This window comes from Gymnoscopelus braueri (genome assembly GCF_963280865.1).
Source record: "Gymnoscopelus braueri genome assembly, chromosome: 19".
Classification (NCBI taxonomy): Eukaryota; Metazoa; Chordata; class Actinopteri; order Myctophiformes; family Myctophidae; genus Gymnoscopelus; species Gymnoscopelus braueri.
Window position 1 is genome coordinate 3211190 of NC_137621.1, and position 17984 is coordinate 3229173.

General features: G+C 47.2%; 4 protein-coding genes across 4 annotated transcripts; 1 reads left to right on the top strand and 3 right to left on the bottom strand.

Moving 5' to 3' along the window:
* Positions 1-4235: 4235 nt before the first annotated feature.
* LOC308074617 (NADH dehydrogenase [ubiquinone] 1 alpha subcomplex subunit 11-like) lies at positions 4236-4652 on the bottom strand (the record flags this gene model as incomplete). The annotated part of the gene is made up of 1 exon (XM_080414125.1): positions 4236-4652. The coding sequence occupies one exon, from the start codon at positions 4650-4652 to the stop codon at positions 4236-4238; it is 417 nt and encodes a 138-aa protein (XP_080270251.1).
* Positions 4653-6260: 1608 nt separating this feature from the next.
* Positions 6261-7553, bottom strand: LOC308074444 (adenosylhomocysteinase-like; the record flags this gene model as incomplete). Its single annotated transcript, XM_080413889.1, has 1 exon — positions 6261-7553. Exon 1 carries the CDS (start codon positions 7548-7550, stop codon positions 6261-6263), a length of 1290 nt encoding a protein of 429 aa, XP_080270015.1. The 5' UTR covers positions 7551-7553.
* Positions 7554-8218: 665 nt separating this feature from the next.
* LOC308074055 (poly(ADP-ribose) glycohydrolase-like) lies at positions 8219-10138 on the top strand (the record flags this gene model as incomplete). The annotated part of the gene is made up of 1 exon (XM_080413394.1): positions 8219-10138. The coding sequence occupies one exon, from the start codon at positions 8219-8221 to the stop codon at positions 10136-10138; it is 1920 nt and encodes a 639-aa protein (XP_080269520.1).
* Positions 10139-15517: 5379 nt separating this feature from the next.
* Positions 15518-16981, bottom strand: LOC308074056 (ubiquitin carboxyl-terminal hydrolase 14-like; the record flags this gene model as incomplete). The annotated part of the gene is made up of 1 exon (XM_080413395.1): positions 15518-16981. One exon carries the CDS (start codon positions 16979-16981, stop codon positions 15518-15520), a length of 1464 nt encoding a protein of 487 aa, XP_080269521.1.
* Between the last annotated feature and the right edge of the window lie 1003 nt (positions 16982-17984).

The window sequence follows — 17984 nt, forward strand, 5'->3', positions numbered from 1 at the left end:
GAGAGAATGTAACAGATGGAAGAAAGGACCATGACAGGACAGTGTGGTGAACAGTGTTGCCAGGTCCCATTATTATAATTCCCCCCCGGATTTTATTTGAAAATAGCAGATCTACAAAGCTCACAATGCGTCGTGATGCAACGTGTTGTGAGCTTGTAGATCTGCTATCTTCAAAATAGCTGAGGTATATGTTTAAAGTGCTCATGTGGCCCATAGTCGCCTCTTTTGGGCTTGTTTTCCTAGACCTGGTTGCTTGTTTCTCTCACAGAATCTGGCACTGGTGGTGAACCAGCTTGTCCAGTGATGCTCAACCCAAGGACCCAAGGACCCCCCAGTTTGTAATGTTTTTTTTTTTATATCTCCCCCAATCCACACCAGTGGTTCTCAACCTTTTCAGGCTGCGACCCCCGAAAATAATATTATTTCAACTGGGGATCTTTTATTGGTATTCAGTTTGCCACTTCACCGCATCTGGGGACCCCGCAAAAATCATGTGGGGACACAGGTTGAGTCCACATCCACACTAATCGCTCTCTCCACTCATGCCATGCCATGCAAGGCACTTGCAGTGGGGAGGGTTGAGTGGGTGGGGGGCTGGCGATACTAAAGAAACAGAGACTGCATCAGACCGGGAACGCATGCGTGTCATTTTAGATTTCTTTGGCTATTAAAAAAAAGCAGATCTACAAGCTCATAGCGCGGCACCGAGTGCCGTGCTATGAGCTTGTAGATCTGCTATTTTTGAGAAATCGTGAAAATGTGTGCAAATCTTTGAATATATATATTTTTAATGCGAACATTGTTAACTAAAATATTTGCTTCTGGGGGGTCCCTGAAACAACATATTTTGAGGTGGGGGTCCGCGGCCAAAATACATATCGTCCTTGACATGAAAAGGTTTGAGCACCACAGATATTATAGCAACAGAAGTGTTTCAGAAAACTGTTAGGATGTAGAAGACGTTTGTAGAATCGTATCTCAGGTCTCAATGTGTTAAATGGATATTTCACTTTCAAAAAAACTTTTGGTCATTTTATCATCTACTTTTTTTTTATTGTATCATTTTTTTTTTCATTTTCCAAAAAGAATATTAAAAATAAATGAAAGTAATCGAAAAAACGCTGCCCCCTCGCGTATTAGGAGGGCAGGGTGAGTCACCAGAACCAAGGACGGGTGTTTTTGATGAATCTAACATGTTAAAAATTGAGTTTGACGTTATAATGGGTTTGTAGAGGAAGGGGGCGTGTCTGATAAAATGAATATCAAATATCTAAATACTGAATCAAGCAACTTAAAAATGGTCTGGGGGCTCACAAAAGCCTGAGTAGACGATAAAATGACCCAACGTTTTTTTGAAAGTGAAATATCCCTTTAAGGGACTTGATACTTTAGATTCAGTTTGTGACTGGAGGTGGTGCATTGCCGGAGGCCACTTTCTCCACACGGAGTTAGCTGCGGGGTCGCCAGAGGGACCAGTCTAACTGATCTGAGTGATTGATCAAATCAAAGGCATTCGTTGTGATGGAACACGGCCATTTGTTCTTTGTTTCCCCTGGCCGTCACCTTCAGATGAACTGCTCAAGTTGCCTCTTTGTTGGCAGCCTTTTGGAAGAAAAGAAAGAAAAAAAAAGACGGGCAGGGAAACGTGTTGTTTTTCTGTTGATAAAATAATCATCACCATGTTTTCTACAGCCGTTTTGCAGTCCTTGATTTGGGAGAGCCCTCCCCAAATGCTTAATAAGCATAACAAGGTTTTTCCAACTTCATTTAGTTTTTCTGTGTTTTTTTTTTTCATCAGTAACCAGTCGTTTATCAACAGCATCTTCTGCCCCCTCTCTGTGTACCCGCACATTAAGACGTCACAAAACAATCATGTTCAACTAGAAAGGTGCGTTCAGACCGACTTAGGCCAGGTTTTGGGGTCTGATGCCCATCCAGATTTTGGAGAGTCCTAGCCCACTGAATGTATGTATGTATTTATTTATTCAATAGAAATGTCGTCTAAAAGAGCCAATCTACGGGCTCCCGGGTCTGGGCTATAAACTGTGGTAGCCCAGAATATACTCAGGTTATAAAGCAGGCTAGGCTTTTAATACCTCCCTTTTTGCCAGACCCAGGGGGTCGGGCCTACATGTGGCTTTGTCTGTCCCCCTCTCCAAACGTTTTTCTCCATACATGGGCATAAAAGAGGTCTGTCTTCTGTCCTCTTTTTGATTGGCCAAGCTTAGCGTGACGTAGTGCTCTGATCTTTCAACCACTAAGGGTCTGGCAGTACCAGGTCTCCTGGTTCCCTTTTTTATACCCCCACAGGCCAGATTACCCCCTCCCTCCTCAATCAAGGGACTAAAACGCATGTGCGTGCGAACAGGCAGTTAGCGATTGAAATAGAGCCAAAACAAATTGAGCCAAGATGCGTTGTGAGCTTGTAGATTGTTGAGTCTTGCCCCTGACTAACCCATATTACAATAAGAAAATACAACCAACAATAAAACAAATGGATAATAATAAATAACAATGCTACTAATAATAAATTATAAAACAATTAAATAGACCAAAACTGAAAGAAAAAAAAACAGAACTATAATTACTGTGACGTCCATATGGATTTGTGGATTTATCAATATTTTTTAAGAACATTTCATCCGACCAACTTCCCATTCGGCACATTACTCCCTCGGGAGTAAGGTGACCAAATGGACCCATTTGGTTCCAGTTGTACACTCTAGGGTTAAATTAACACTGAACATTTTAGATTGGGGCCCAAAGTTAAAAAAAAAAGGAAAGCTTTATAACTGTAGTTGAAGCCAGCTCAATGTGGAGGAATGTAATTGCAAACTTTGAGTGTCGCTTTGTATCTTCATGTCGCTGGCTTCCATTGAAAATCAATGGTAGCCTATAGTTTTGTAGTTGCCAGAGTGAATGCAGCATCAGAGTTCTGGTGGTCCGTATAACCTCACGTCCTCCTCAGAGTTTGGGTGGTCCGTAGAACCTCACGTTCTCCTCAGAGTTTGTTTGGTCCATAGAACCTCACGTCCTCCTCAGAGTTTGGGTGGTCCGTAGAACCTCACGTTCTCCTCAGAGTTTGGGTGGTCCATAGAATGGATGAGCTGTAGGGGGTGCTATGGGGGGTCGGCGACCCCTTAGTTCTGGCGCTGGCTGGGGGGCTGGGAGCTCCACATGCACGCGCGAGCACGCACCGTCAGCTGCGGTCTTAACACCTTAAAGTTTAAACAATAGCCTCTCAAGGTTCGCGCCGCCAGCGGCGAGCCGTTCTCAATAGCGTCTACCTGGCTGATTTGCATAACATTAGGCTACTCGAAAAAAGCCATGGACTTGAATTGAATGTGTACATTCCTCTCACAATGAGAGACAACAGTCTCTGCACTGCAGAGTGTGAAGGGGATCGCTTAGAAGAGGACCCAGTTCTCTGAGACAAGACAAAGACAAGTTGTCTGATTATTTTAAGTACTTATGTGTGGGTGAGTCTATGTAAAGGGCTTTTATATAAAACTAAAAGGAAAATAAAATAATTAATTAATTGAAACAAAAATAAAAACAACAAATTAACAATGCAACTAAATAATAAGATATAATTACATTAAAAATCACATGTTGAATACAGTATTTCAACTAGCACTGAGCTGATTGGCTATGTGCACATGCGTGCACGTGCGCGTGCACGTGACGTCAGAAAATATAGCCCCCCTAGTTCAAAAATCCACAGCTCATCACTGCATAGAACCTCACGTTCTCCTCAGAGTTTGGGTGGTCCGTAGAACCTCACGTTCTCATCAGAGTTTGGGTGGTCCATAGAACCTCACGTTCTCCTCAGAGTTTGGGTGGTCTGTAGAACCTCACGTTCTCATCAGAGTTTGGGTGGTCCATAGAACCTCACGTTCTCCTCAGAGTTTTGGTGGTCCATAGAACCTCACGTTCTCCTCAAAGTTTGGGTGGTCCGTAGAACCTCACGTTCTCCTCAGAGTTTGGGTGGTCCGTAGAACCTCACGTTCTCCTCAGAGTTTGGGTGGTCCATAGAACCTTTCGTTCTCCTCAGAGTTTGGGTGGTCCGTAGAACCTCACGTTCTCATCAGAGTTTGGGTGGTCCATAGAACCTCACGTTCTCCTCAGAGTTTTCGTGGTCCATAGAACCTCACGTTCTCCTCAGAGTTTGGGTGGTCCGTAGAACCTCACGTTCTCCTCAGAGTTTGGGTGGTCCATAGAACCTCACGTTCTCCTCAGAGTTTGGGTGGTCCGTATAACCTCCAGCCCTCCAACTTGCCCACCTTGGTGAAGAAGGCCAGAGTTCCCAGTCCCAGACAGGCGGCCGTTCCGGTCATTACGCTGTGGGTCCTGGCTCCCAGGAACACGCCCGAGGCACAGCCTCCGACCAAGTAGTTCACCGGGTCGCCACCGGGGGGAGCGCCACCGCGGGCCTGAGCGCTGAGACACGTTGCCATGCCGAAGATGGCTCCCAGCGATGCCATGGTGACGGTGGCGCCGGTGGCCCTCTGCAGAGCCGCCAGGGCGGAGTCGGGCTGGAACGCTACGATGTGATAGGCTGAACCTACCAGACCTAGAGCGGTGCCGAGTTTGGTTGTGATCCATGTTTTCTCAACACAGTCCTTGCCCTCCTCCAGATCCCAGTAACCCATTTTTTGGTCACGCAATGAATGACTTTGTCAAGTAAATTGAAGTACTTAACCAGGAGTGTCTTCTTATATCAGCGTAAACCTGAATGTTTCCGATGTTATCTGGTGGGATTCAAATTGTCAGCGGCTTCTGCCAAATATGGACGCTCATGATGTCACGGCTACAAAACATGAAAGGTGTCAAAAGGTGAAACTTACTCCATATACGGTTCTTGCCATGATGTCAGGGGAAGAATGCTAAGTCGTCACCCCTGTGCAGCGGTTGACAGTAACGGAGCACACTTACTCCTGAGAACTGTCCTTACGTTTTTTCCACTACATTTCTCGGAAGTGGAAAAGTACATGACACAAATTACAAGCTTGTTGTGAGCTTGTAAATCGGTTATTTTCACTATTATTGATATATGTTGGCCGTTCATCATGTTGGCCATCGTCCCTCGTTCCGTTTTGAACCCGACCACTGAAGAAGGTGACAGGCCAGAGCTCAGCTGAACCACGAAACAAAACTTGTTCTGCTATGTTCCTGTCTGTTCAAGTCCAAGTCTCAGAGAGAGAGAGAGAGAGAGAGAGTGAGAGCGGGAGCGAGAGAGAGAGAGAGAGAATCAATCCTAAAAACTCCAATAGGCCACCAACAAATAATTTAGAGCAACACATCAACAAAAGGGATTCCCTTATATTTTTGATCACTTCCAAGTCAACCATTTTTTCATAGTATTTATATTCAAACAAAACTCGTACTTTAAGTAAATTCTTTAAAATAAACTGCTAAACCGTCACACCTCTGCCCTCCATCCATTTTTTCTTTCCTACTTACATACATTGCCAACTTTGCTTGCGGGGAGAGAGGGAGAGGAAAAAAATGTCCTTTTTAAGGCAGAACAAAAAAAAAAGGTCAAAACATGGCTTCTAGATAGTGTTACAGATTAGCGTGGGTGTCTGTTTAATTTATTTATCTATGCTGTTAATAAGATCTTAAGTTTAATAGCTCATAGAGTTGTATAGTTGTTAGAGCGGGCTTAGGGATCCATGTCAGTTCTTTGTTGTTCTATCTATTATCTAAGTCTCTCACTGTATTGTCTTTTATCCATGATGTGTTATCTCAGTGAATGCATTGTATTTTACTCGTATTTCTCTTGTTTAACACAATGTTCAAATAAATCAAAAACACATTGTGCTTTGGTAGCAGTGATGTGTTGTAATTAACCCATAAAAACCAGCAGAGCATTCTGTGTCATACTTACTTACAACAATAGCAGATATACAAGCTCATAGCGCGCCACACTATGAACCTGTAGATCTACTTGTAGATAGATTTTTTTAAATTGTGAAAGTTTGTGCAAATCTTTAAATAAATGTATATATATAATTCTTTAAAGCAAACATTTTTACTCAAATCTTTGCTTCTGGGGGTCCCTGGAGGAGGGGGGGGGGGGGGTCCGCAGCCAAATACATATAATTTTGGGTGGTCCTGAAGTCTAAATGGGTTAAGACATAGAGATGAGCATATACTTACACTTTGGGTTTGTTACCTTCCATCTGCAAGGCTTGAGACGAGGGGATACTGGACTACAACGGCTGAACTGGACTACAGGCGGAGGCACGAGGGGGCCCTCAGTAGCGGTAGTGGTCGGGTTTGAAGGGTCCGTCGCGGGGCAGACCCAGGTACTTGGCCTGTTTCTCGGACAGTTTGGTCAACTTCACTCCCAGCTTGTCGAGGTGAGCCGCCGCCACCTCCTCGTCCAGCTTCTTGGGCAGGAAGTGGACCCCCAGCGGGTACTCGCCCGTGTTCTTCCACAGCTCCATCTGAGCGAGCACCTGGTTGGTGAAGGAGTTGCTCATGACGAACGAAGGGTGTCCCATGGCACAGCCCAGGTTGACCAGCTTGCCCTCGGCCAGCACGATGACGTGACGACCGCTCTTCATGCGGTAGCGGTCGACCTGCGGCTTGACGTTGACCTTCTCGGCGGCGTTGGCGTTCAGCCAGGCCACGTCGATCTCGCAGTCGAAATGGCCGATGTTGCAGACGATGGCGTCGTCCTTCATGCCCTCGAGGTGACTTCCCAGGATGACGTCCTCGCAGCCGGTGGTCGTCACGAAGATGTTTCCCTCCTCGCAGGCCTCCTCCATCGTGGTCACCTCGTACCCTTCCATGGCGGCCTGCAGGGCGTTGATGGGGTCGACCTCGGTGACGATGACGCGCGCCCCGACGCCCCGCAGCGCCTGAGCGCAGCCCTTCCCCACGTCGCCGTACCCCGCCACCACCGCCACCTTCCCCGCGATCATCACGTCGGTCGCGCGCTTGATGCCGTCAATCAGAGACTCCCGGCAGCCGTACAGGTTGTCGAACTTGCTCTTGGTGACGGAGTCGTTGACGTTGATGGCCGGCACCTTGAGCTCTCCGCTCCGCGACATCTTGTACAGGTTGTGGACGCCCGTGGTGGTCTGCTCCGACAGGCCGCGGATGCCCGCCAGCAGTTTGGGATACTTGGTGTGCACCAGTTTGGTGAGGTCCCCTCCGTCGTCCAGGATCATGTTGAGAGGGTGGCCGTCCCTGAAGTACAGGGTCTGCTCGATGCACCACACGAACTCCTCGTCCGTCTCGCCCTTCCACGCGTACACGGCGACGCCGGCCTCTGCGATGGCCGCCGCGGCGTGATCCTGCGTGGAGAAGACGTTGCAGCTGGACCACTGGACCTCGGCGCCCAGGGCGGTGAGCGTCTCGATGAGCACGGCGGTCTGCAGGGTCATGTGCAGGCAGCCGGCGATGCGGGCGCCCTTCAGCGGCTTGGACGTGCCGTACGTCTCCCTCATCTTCATCAGACCCGGCATCTCATTCTCTGCTATGTCGACGGCCTTGCGCCCCCACTCGGCCAGGCCGATGTCGGCCACTTTGAAGGGCATCTTCTCGGAGGACATGGTTGTTGGTTCTTCTTGTGTTGGGTTCTTGTGTGGTTGGTTGGTTTCCTGCGCGCTTCCGGACTGGGTGGTTCTGGCTCTGCAGGTGCAGGTCTGTGCGGGTTCGGTGCGGGGGAAGGCTACTTTCGAATACTTAAGTATTTTTTAAAGCACGTACTTTGGAACACTAAAGTATTTTAAAAGCTAAATGAAAATGCTTCCAAACATCTTGCACTCTTGAGGATTGATTGTCCAAACATCGACAGGCAATCTATAAGGACAATCTGTCCATAACTTGACATAGGTGTGAATGCCCAAATATGGGCGCTTACATCACAAGTGATGTCACCTACAAAAAGTGAAAGGTGTGTGACAGGAAACTTACGCCATACATGGTTCTTGCCATGATGTCAGAAAAAAAGTAAGTATTCACATCACCCCTGCGCAGTGGTGGACAGTATAACCCATTCCCATACAGCAGTCTTATGGGAGCACATCACGATTATCAGTTTTACATTAACATTAGACAACAGTCAGCAATTTAGCTTATCTTCTACACTATAGTGAAAGTATCTACAGTAGATGACATTATCCACTTGTCCAAGAAACCACTTCTGAGGTTCTGCTCTGGAAACCAGACCTCCCTGGTGGTGTTGAGGACTCCTGTTGCATTAATGACTGCATTCACAGACTTTGAGCCACTTGCAAAGAGACAAAAGTTTGAATTGGGTACCCAGAGATCTCTACCAACTTCTCTCACAGATAACGAGACAGTGGATCAAGAAAGGAGAGCGAACAAAGGACTGACAGAAATGGATAAGAGGTCAAAGAGTGAACAAGCAGGACTGCGTGGAGTCCAAGCCTTCTTTTCAGGCTCCTCCTCCTTGACTGCTGGCAGACGCGGCGGTCGAGAGGACTCTCCAGAGGAACGAGGAGGTGGTGGAGGCATGGGAAGTCCTCCTGACTCTGATGACCGGCCAAATGCCACATGGCTGGGAACCCCCGTCAGTGAGCTTAGAAGAATGCCAGAGTGTGGCCAACCCCTACCTCGGTTGCGGGACTCTCCTGGCCAGCACACAGTCATGATAAGGACAGACCTTCTTCAAAATGGCAAAGTTCCAGTTCCATATCCCAGCATGTTCCAGGATGCCTGGGATAACGTTCATGTGAAGATGCCCTGTTCACTCATGAACTTGTTTGCAGTGTTAAATGAGGAAACAAGAGACCTGCAAAGTCAGAGCAGATGGGAACTGATCCAGGAAACTTTGACAGAGGAATTTGCAAGCTCACAAGATGTGGAGAACTCAATATTGAAATACAATGCTGCACATGCCAAGAAGTGGGACTTCACATCATTGCATTTGTACTGCAATAAGGTCCTGGAGCCTGATGCTGCAGAACATCTGCTGGGTTCGATGCTGCCAGACGTGGTGCAATTAGCACTGAGAGCCTCTGAGCTTTGTACCAAGCCCATACCTCTCCTTAAAGAAGGGATGAGCCACTCCGTCACCATGTCTCAGGAGCAGGTGGGGTGTCTGCTGGCCAACGCCTTCTTCTGCACCTTTCCCAGACGCAACTCCAGGAAGTACACCAACTACCCAAACATCAACTTCTCCAGGTTGTTCGAGGCCTTTCCAAAGACGGCTTCTCCAAAGAAAATTGAGAAACTCAAAACCCTGATGTGCTATTTCAAAAGTATCACTGAGCAAAAGCCTACTGGTCTTGTAACATTCACAAGAAAATGTTTGGATAGACCTCCTGACTGGAAAAGCTCACAGTCTCGGCTCACAAAGCTGCACATCACGTGTGAAGGGACCATCGAGGACGATGGCTACGGAATGCTCCAGGTGGATTTCGCCAACCGGTTTGTGGGAGGGGGTGTGACGTCCTCCGGGCTGGTCCAGGAGGAGATACGTTTCCTGATCAACCCGGAGCTCATCGCGTCCCGCCTCTTCACCGAAGCCCTGGGCCACAACGAGTGCCTCATCATCACAGGCACTCAGCAGTACAGTAAATACACAGGCTACGCACAAAGCTACAAATGGGCCGGCAGGCACGACGACGCGACGCCAAGGGACGACTGGCGGAGAAAATGCACTGAAATTGTGGCCATCGATGCTCTGCTGTTCCACAGCTTTCTGGAACAATTTCAACCTGCCAGGATCAACAGAGAAATGAATAAGGCCTACTGTGGCTTTGCTCGCCCAGGGGAAAGAAGAGAGAATCTCTCTGCGGTGGCCACAGGGAACTGGGGCTGCGGTGCGTTCGGGGGAGACGCTCGACTCAAAGCTCTGCTCCAGATGCTAGCAGCTGCTGAGGCTGGACGAGATGTGGCCTATTTCACCTTTGGTGACAGCGAACTCATGACGGACGTCCACAAGTTGCACTCGTTCCTCACCCAGAGGTGCATCAGCGTCGGGGACGTTTATGATCTCCTGGGGCGGTACAGCTCCCTGTGTGAGAGCTGCCTCGGCCGGCGCCCTGATGTCAGCCTCTACGACTTCATCTACCAGGAGGTCAGCTCCTCCTCCCCGGCGTCCCGCGGCTCAGACGGGGCTCAGCCAAGCTGTAGTGTCCCCGCTGACCGCCATTAAGGTCAGGTTGCCTGTAGCCTCGATGAGTCACTGTGCCTGACCTTCCCGAAGACATACAGCACTGTAACAGATAAATGCCTGATTTACATTTAGGTGCGCGCGGGTGTGACACGCAACCGAGTATAACTCAAGCTTAATGTGGCAAAAGCGTTCTCTTTCTGCCTTCCAATAAAATACAATTAAAATCTTTTTCTTTTCTTTTTTTTTCTGTCCTCACATGAACACTGAATTTAAAATGGTGGACGTATCAAATGCCATTTAATCTATTTCACAGCTCAAACTGGAAACCTATGAGGCATATGTATCATCGACAGGAACAGCAGACAGAATTCAAGTCGATAATAAGCTGTGTCTGGCGCTGGGCTAAAAGCTGCTGTTTATTTAGCTACGGCTACTGCTAATACTACTCCGATGGATTGAGCTCTTAATGGTGAAGCAAAGGTTGCGGTCCATCTTCTGAGTTTGTCATGTTGCCTTTTTCATTCTTTCATTCTTTTTTTTTACACCCACACATTTCCAGCCTAGTTGAATTGGCCGTCAGAAATCAAGTTAAAGGAAAAAAACAACAACAATAGAATAGGCTTGGCAAAGCTCGGTGCAGTCTCAGGAAAGACACTTGATTTAAAGAGCAGTCCAGCTCTTAGGGAAATAGGCTTTTAGCCTCTGTAGGTTAACTTATATTGGCAATAACACTGTAGCTCAGATATTGGCTGCACGCCATATACCTTTTTGCGGTGTGCTTTCTGATACAATGAATATAAAATATCTAAATACTGAATCAAACAACTTAAACACTGTCTGGGGGGGCTCACAAAGGCCTGAGTAGACGATAAAATGACCAATTTTGTTTTTTGAAAGTGAAATATCCCTTTAAAGAAGCGGGGCCACCTACAGTCGGGGTTGCCAGATCTGCTTATTATAATTTCCCCGCAAGATTTTATTTGAAAACAGCCGATCTACAAGCTCACAATGCGTTGTGAGCTTGTAGATCGGCTATTTTCAAATAGCTGATGTATATGTTAAAGTTCTCATGTGGCCCATAGTCGCTGCTTTCGGGCTGGTTTTCCTAGACCTGGTTGCTTGTTTTTCTCACAGAATCTGGCAACACTGCCTACAGTACGTCACACGCACGCGGGAAGTAAACTGCACATGGCGGGTCTTGGTTTATACACACCGAAAATTGCCGATCTACAAGCGTATTATGTGAGAGCTTGTAGATCGGCTATTTTCGGCATCAGGGTTAAATGTACCTGTAAAATCTCCATCCTAAAATGGCGATGTCCTCGCAAGTATAGCAATACGATGTGTGTGTGTGTGTATAATGTTAATGTCACAACGCCCAGATAAACCCTGTGCCTCTCCTGTTCATTATAATGACTAATGCGTGTGCATGCAGCGCATACTGTGTGTGTGTGTGTGTGTGTGTGTGTGTGTGTGTGTGTGTGCGTGTGCGTGTGCGTGCGTGCGTGCGTGCGTGCGTGCGTGCGTGCGTGCGACATCGTGTTAATGTTAAACTACTTTATGTTAACGACCTCAAACACAGGCACACACACAAAGATAAATGGACCCGCACACTGTTATTGATTATAATGACAGATGTGTGTTGGTGTGTGTATTGTGTTTGCGTGGCGTCTGTGTGTGAGTAGCCTGTTGTTTGTGTTTTAAATAGTTATATATATATATATATATATATATATATATAAGCCACACCAGCCACACACACACCAGTATACATACCAGCCGAGAGAGAGAGCAGCATGTCTCAGTGGTGCAAAGTTATAAAGGACTTTCTTCAAGGCTCTTTTAAAACCTGTTTCCAGTTTTCTGAAAAACATTCTATATCAGTGGTTCTCAAACTTTTTCATGTCAAGGACCCCCAAAATGAAATGTATCTGGCCGCATACCCCCGTCTCGAAATATTTTGTTCCAGAGACCCCCAGAAGCAAAGATTTGAGCTTTAAAAAATACATACATATATTATTCAAAGATTTGCACACATTTTCACAATAAAATAATGAAAGAATAGCAGAACTACAAGCTCATAGCACGGCACAAAGAAATAGCGGTACATCTGTGCATAAATATGTCGGCGGCACCGCTCACAGCAGCCATATTGGAAAGAAATTGGGCCTCTTCCTTACTTCCTTTCACACATGTTAGCAGTGATACTAACCCATTAAGACCTGAGGCCGATTCTACAAATGTCTTCTAAATCCCATCAGTTTTCTGAAAAAAACGTATGTTTCTATATCAGTGGTGCTCAAACTTTTTCATGTCAAGGACCCCCAAAATGATATGTATTTGCCCGTGGACCCCCATCTCAAAATGTTTTGTTCCAGGGTCCCACCCAGAAGCAAAGAATAGAGTTAAAAATGTTCCCCTTAAACAATATATATTCAAAGATTTGCACACATTTTCACGATTTTTCAAAAATAGCAGATCTACAAGCTCATAGCGCGGCACTCGGTGCCACGCTATGAGCTTGTATATCTGCTATTTTGTGTAAAATAATGCTTTTTAGCTCAAATGAAAAAGTGACACCGATGCGTACCAGGTCTGGGCTAATGAAGGCTCTGTTCCATTCTGGTCAAACACAGTCAGGGTGCTGACTGCTGATATTGTGCATGTCGGCTCACTGGAAACACTCTGTCACACCAGTGGGGGGGGGTCCAAATGGCCCCTTACGGGTGTGTAACTGAGAGTGTACAAATGGAACGAAAAGTTATGGGGGGTCCTAGAACATATATATACAGACCCTTCATTAGTAATCATTGGTAACGCCTGAAGGAAGGTAAGGAAGAGGCCCTTTCCAATATGGCTGCTTTGCATAGAGAGCCTATTCGGCTCACAACGTGAGCTTGTAGATCGTCTATTTTCAGATGGGGTATGTGCATTCGGTTAAAGTGGATAAACACGTCTTGCTGGGGACCCCCCTGGAGTCCCTCAAGGGCTCTTGGGGGGTCCCCGCACTCTACTTTGAGAACCACTGTTCTACACTAAACTTATACTAACCCATTGATACCTGGAACGCATATGTGTCACTTTAGATGTCTTTGGCTATTCAAAAATAGCAGATATACAAGCTCATAGTGCGGCACCGAGTGCCGCGCTATGAGCTTGTAGATCTGCTACTTTTTGAAAAATCTTGAAAACTTTTTGTCTCCGCCAGGCCGAAAGGCATGGCGAGAGAGTATGTTTTCGCCCCTGTCCGTCCGTCCGTCCGTCCTGTCTGTGTGTTGCCAGCTAATCTCTGGCACCGTTGGCCCGGTCGCTCCGAAACTGTGCACACACACTCCCTGGATGCCAATTCAGAACCTCTGCCCCAATTGTTTCACATGGGCGATTTGTGCAAAACCCTCCTACTCCTACAGATTTTATCCAAACGTCATGCAAATCGGTACACAGTATCTCTATAGTCATGTGATCAACACAACTCTGTCCGATTTCCCATATTCCATCCTCATTGCCTATGGTTGGCTTCCAAAGTTTGCAGGATTGGTCCGTTTTGAACAAAAAGCCTCAAACTATGCACGCAGCTTGCGATTTCCGTGAATTCTCACACGCACATTCCCATTAGGCCGAGGAAGAAATGCCACCCTTTTCACATTGGCCTGTTTTAGCGCCACCAGCAGGTCAAATTTAGCAAAACACATTTTTGGAACAAAATGCCTCAAATCATGAATGCAGTGTCCGATTGCTGTGAAAGACCTAAGAATAAATGGCACCCTTTTCACATTGGCCTATTATAGCGCCACCAGGAGGCCAGAATAACGTACCTGACCTGGCGGAGACCTGTGCTCCGAGGCGCACTTTTTCTAGTTTCTTTTTTTTTTTTTTTTTTTCAAAAACTGTTATGATTTAGATTTTTTTTTCAAAGAATGGCCTCAGGTCTTAATGGGTTAATTAAATGTATATATTGTCCACCACTGGATTGAAGTTCAAGTATGACAAATCTAGCAGCAGCCACCCAGGACACTCCCGATGCATTCTGATGCAAACTGAATGGAAATGGTGAACTTGAGAATGAACTGAGAGAACAGAGGCTCTACTGAGCTACGGTAGAAACTACATTTTGTAAAGTAGCAGCGGTGGAAAAAAATACTCGATTTCTGTAAAATAAAATCAATACAAAGCCTACAGAATGTTTCCATGCATGAATCAGGTAAAAGTTGTCTGATTAAGGAAAAAAATATATGTTTTATTTAGCTCCAATGAGTCTGATTTTCGCATACATTCATTAACAGTCGTTACATTAAAGCTTTTACTATGTAACTTTCCTCTTCTACCTTGAACCCGGGAGCCCAGGCAGGCTCTATTAGACCATTGGTCTAATAGAGCCTGCCTCCTTGCTCAGGGTATACATATAATCTTGACCTTCAGGTCAACATTCACGTCAAAACAGAAACAGGATCGTGTCAGTCTCACCTATAGACACAGGATCTAAATGTCTCAATAGAAGAGCAGGGAGACCAAATACAACCACCCCAATTGTATAAGTTATATTGTATTAACATACTCTACCATACAGATTGTATAAGTTATATTGTATTAACATACTCTACCATACAGATTGTATAAGTTATATCATATTAACATATAATTAACACACGTTATTCATTTTACATAGTGGCGCGTTAAGTATTTATTTGGATATGATTTTGCCTCATGTGTGGATTCCTCATTAATTTGGTGATAGTTTGGTTCCAAATGTAAATATCCTTTATTTTTAATAATGTGATTAATTCCAGGAATTCATGGGATTAATTAGTAAAACTTGTGTAATTGTTTGACAAGACTGCATCCATGAGATTCCATCTCTCAGAGTTAGGCGAAGAACAAAAAAGACCTTCATTAATCCTGCAGGGAAATTCAGCTTCATCCAGCTGTTGGCTGTTCAGATGATCATGTTGAGCATATGAAGTGTCTTGTTCTGGGAGATTTGACGTGTATACTAAGTGGACCAGGGGGGGGGGGCAACGTGGTGACCCTTTGTTCAACCAAAACAACCGGTTTACAGACTATAGAGCATTACTTAATTCTACCTTAAAATATTATACCTCAGAGGATACACGGTCCTCTTTTCTCTATTTTCAAACCATAAACTGGTAAGAGAAAGTATCCGTGTCTCAGTTACAAAGCAGAAAAAAAAGAGAAAATAAAATAAAAGGGTAATTAAAACAAAAAAAAATACGAAATGTAAAGGTTCGTTGCACATCTATGCAGACAGAGATTTTGAATCCGCCCCTCTAGATGCGCTGGGGGCAGGCTACAGACCTCTAGATGCGCTGGGGCAGGCTACAGACCTCGTAACTACTCAAGGACCCGTGTACGTATGTTTGTAGGGTTTTAGTTTCTGCCCACCCCCCCCCCCCCCCCATCTTAAAGCTCCCGGTCAAACCGCTCTGCCTCCAGTCGCCGGGGTCCGTAGAGCAGAACGTAGGCGATGTGCCAGTCTCCGCCGCCGGACAGTCGCTGGATGTCCTCCGGGGACACCATGGTCACCTGGTCGTCGTCAAACTTGTACCACTCGTCCTCCTTTCTCTTGACCCACCCGACGTAGTGACCCGACGCGCTGGAGCGGCCCTTGTGCGTCAGCACCGCCTGGAGGTCGTAGTAGCCACTGTTGTTGGAACCGAGGTCGTCGGCGAAGGAGAAAGGCTGGTATTTAACGTCCAGCGGTGCCGCGTCTTCCGTTTTCTTCGACTTTCGCTGCTGCTGCTTCTCCAGCTTCTTGTCCTCCGCCTCCTTGAACCTCGTCCTCACGGACAGCAGCTTCTCCTGGAGCTCGGCGGTGCACAGCTCGTAGGCGTCCAGCATGAGGGGGAACTTGACGTCCTTGAGGACTTTGGCGTTGACCGACATCCGCTCTTTGTAGAAGAAACGCACCATCTGGACGGTCAGGTAGGCTGGCAGTCGGCTGATCTTGGAGGATTTGGTGTACACGGCGTTTCTCTCCAAAGACGGGGACAGCTTGGTGATTTCCTCCTGCAGACGGAGCCTCAGTCCCGTGGCGAGGTACTTCACCTCCTGGTTGATGAAGCAGCTCAGCTGGAGCTGGCTTTCCTTGCCCTTCTTTTGCTCCTCTTCCTCGGACTCGGTGCACCTCATGGTGGTTTCGAACTCCACGCCGAAGTACTGGTCGATGAACTTCTTGGGGGCGGCTCTGCTCTTGATGGAGTCGGTCTCCGTTGGAGCCGGGTCCAGCTTCTGCTGAAGGACGCCCATCATCTGCAGCCAGCACTCGTTGGCGTCCTGCTGGAGGTACTGGCCCTGGTCGCCCTTCTCGGCGAACTGGGGAAAGGCCGTGTGAAACAACTTGAGAAAAACGACGGACGAGAGGCTGGACGACGATCTGTCCATGGTGTCGTATAGGTCGCGGAGGGCCGCCGTGAGGTACTTGGCGGGCTCGTTGCCCCCCTGCGGAGGAGGACCCGAGTACCTTCTGAGGGCGTCCTTGAGCTCGGGCACGGAGCGCAGACACTGCATGGTGGCGTTCAGGTAGCAGGTGTTGCCCAGGTTGGCCAGCCCGCAGGGCAGCTCCAGCGCAGAGGCCAGCTGCTCCTCGGTCATGTCCTCTAGAAAGGTGGGCTGGACGGCGGGCTCCACGGGCAGGCTGTCGGCGGAGCCCACCATCAGCAGGGTCATCCCGTTCTTCAGCTTGATGTCGCCCCACCGGTCGTCCCGCAGCGTGCCTCCCTTCACCATGACCTTCTGCCTCTCCGGCTGAACCCCCGTCAGGGCGAACAGCTGAGCCTTGAACACCATGGGCGGCTCTTCCACGTTCAGCTCCACCGCGTCAAACTTCTCCCTCCCCCATTTCACATTCACTGAATATACCGACATGTTTTGGTTCCGCTTTAGTTCAATGCGCCGCAATGTGTCGTGTTAGCTACGAATAATAGTTTATCAAAAAAGCCAGCCAAAGATCAGAACTGGCAACCTAACCCTTCTAGCTCCAAGGGAAAGATTCTCAGAGAAATGTCTAATTAAAAGTCAGTCTTGAAGTGAGGCCAGACGGTAGAGGAGTCTCCTTATATAGTGGACTTCCGGTATGAAGAGCCAATCACAAGCCAGCATGGGAAATGTACCCACCAATCATCTCCTTGTCCTTGTGCAAACCTTTTTAGCATTAAATGCTCACTGACACAAACCAATACATGGACACAGACAATCCACCCAATGTCTAATAAACAAGACCAGGAGACCTGGTTCTGCCAGACCCAGAATAAGTACTTTATAAGATCAGAGCACTACGTCACCGGACTTCACATGACGTGTCAGCCTGTGTCTATGCCCATGTATGGACGAAAGGGGGACAGACTTTTTTTGGCTGGGGCCGGAGGACAAAGTGACCATGCCCATGTATGGACGAAACAGGTACAAAGCCTCATGTAAGCCTGACCCCTTGGGTCTGGCAAATACAAATAACCTAAATACCTGCAGTTCACTTTGTTACACTCTATACTTTTTGATATTTATCTTGAACTTTGGTTTTCCAGTTTTAATGGAAGTCAATTATGCTCTGATTGCCCAAATTTGGGCATGGATCACGCCATGGGCTAGCCTTTTTCAGAGCCAGGCTGTCAATGAATGGTGGTTGGATCAGGCTGCAACCATGCCCAAATATCGACAATATGGAGTCATACGTCACAGATTTGTCATAGATACTGGCCCATGTGTACACCCTCAGAGTTACTAACACTGTGGGGTTTTACAGTGTAGATTGGGATCCCAGATCCCAGATGTGGGTGAGGCTATATATGGAACTATACCCCATCACCACTGGGCGGGGCTTTCACCCTACAGGACTTGGGAAGCCACTTCGGTGGGGGCGTTGTCACGTTCT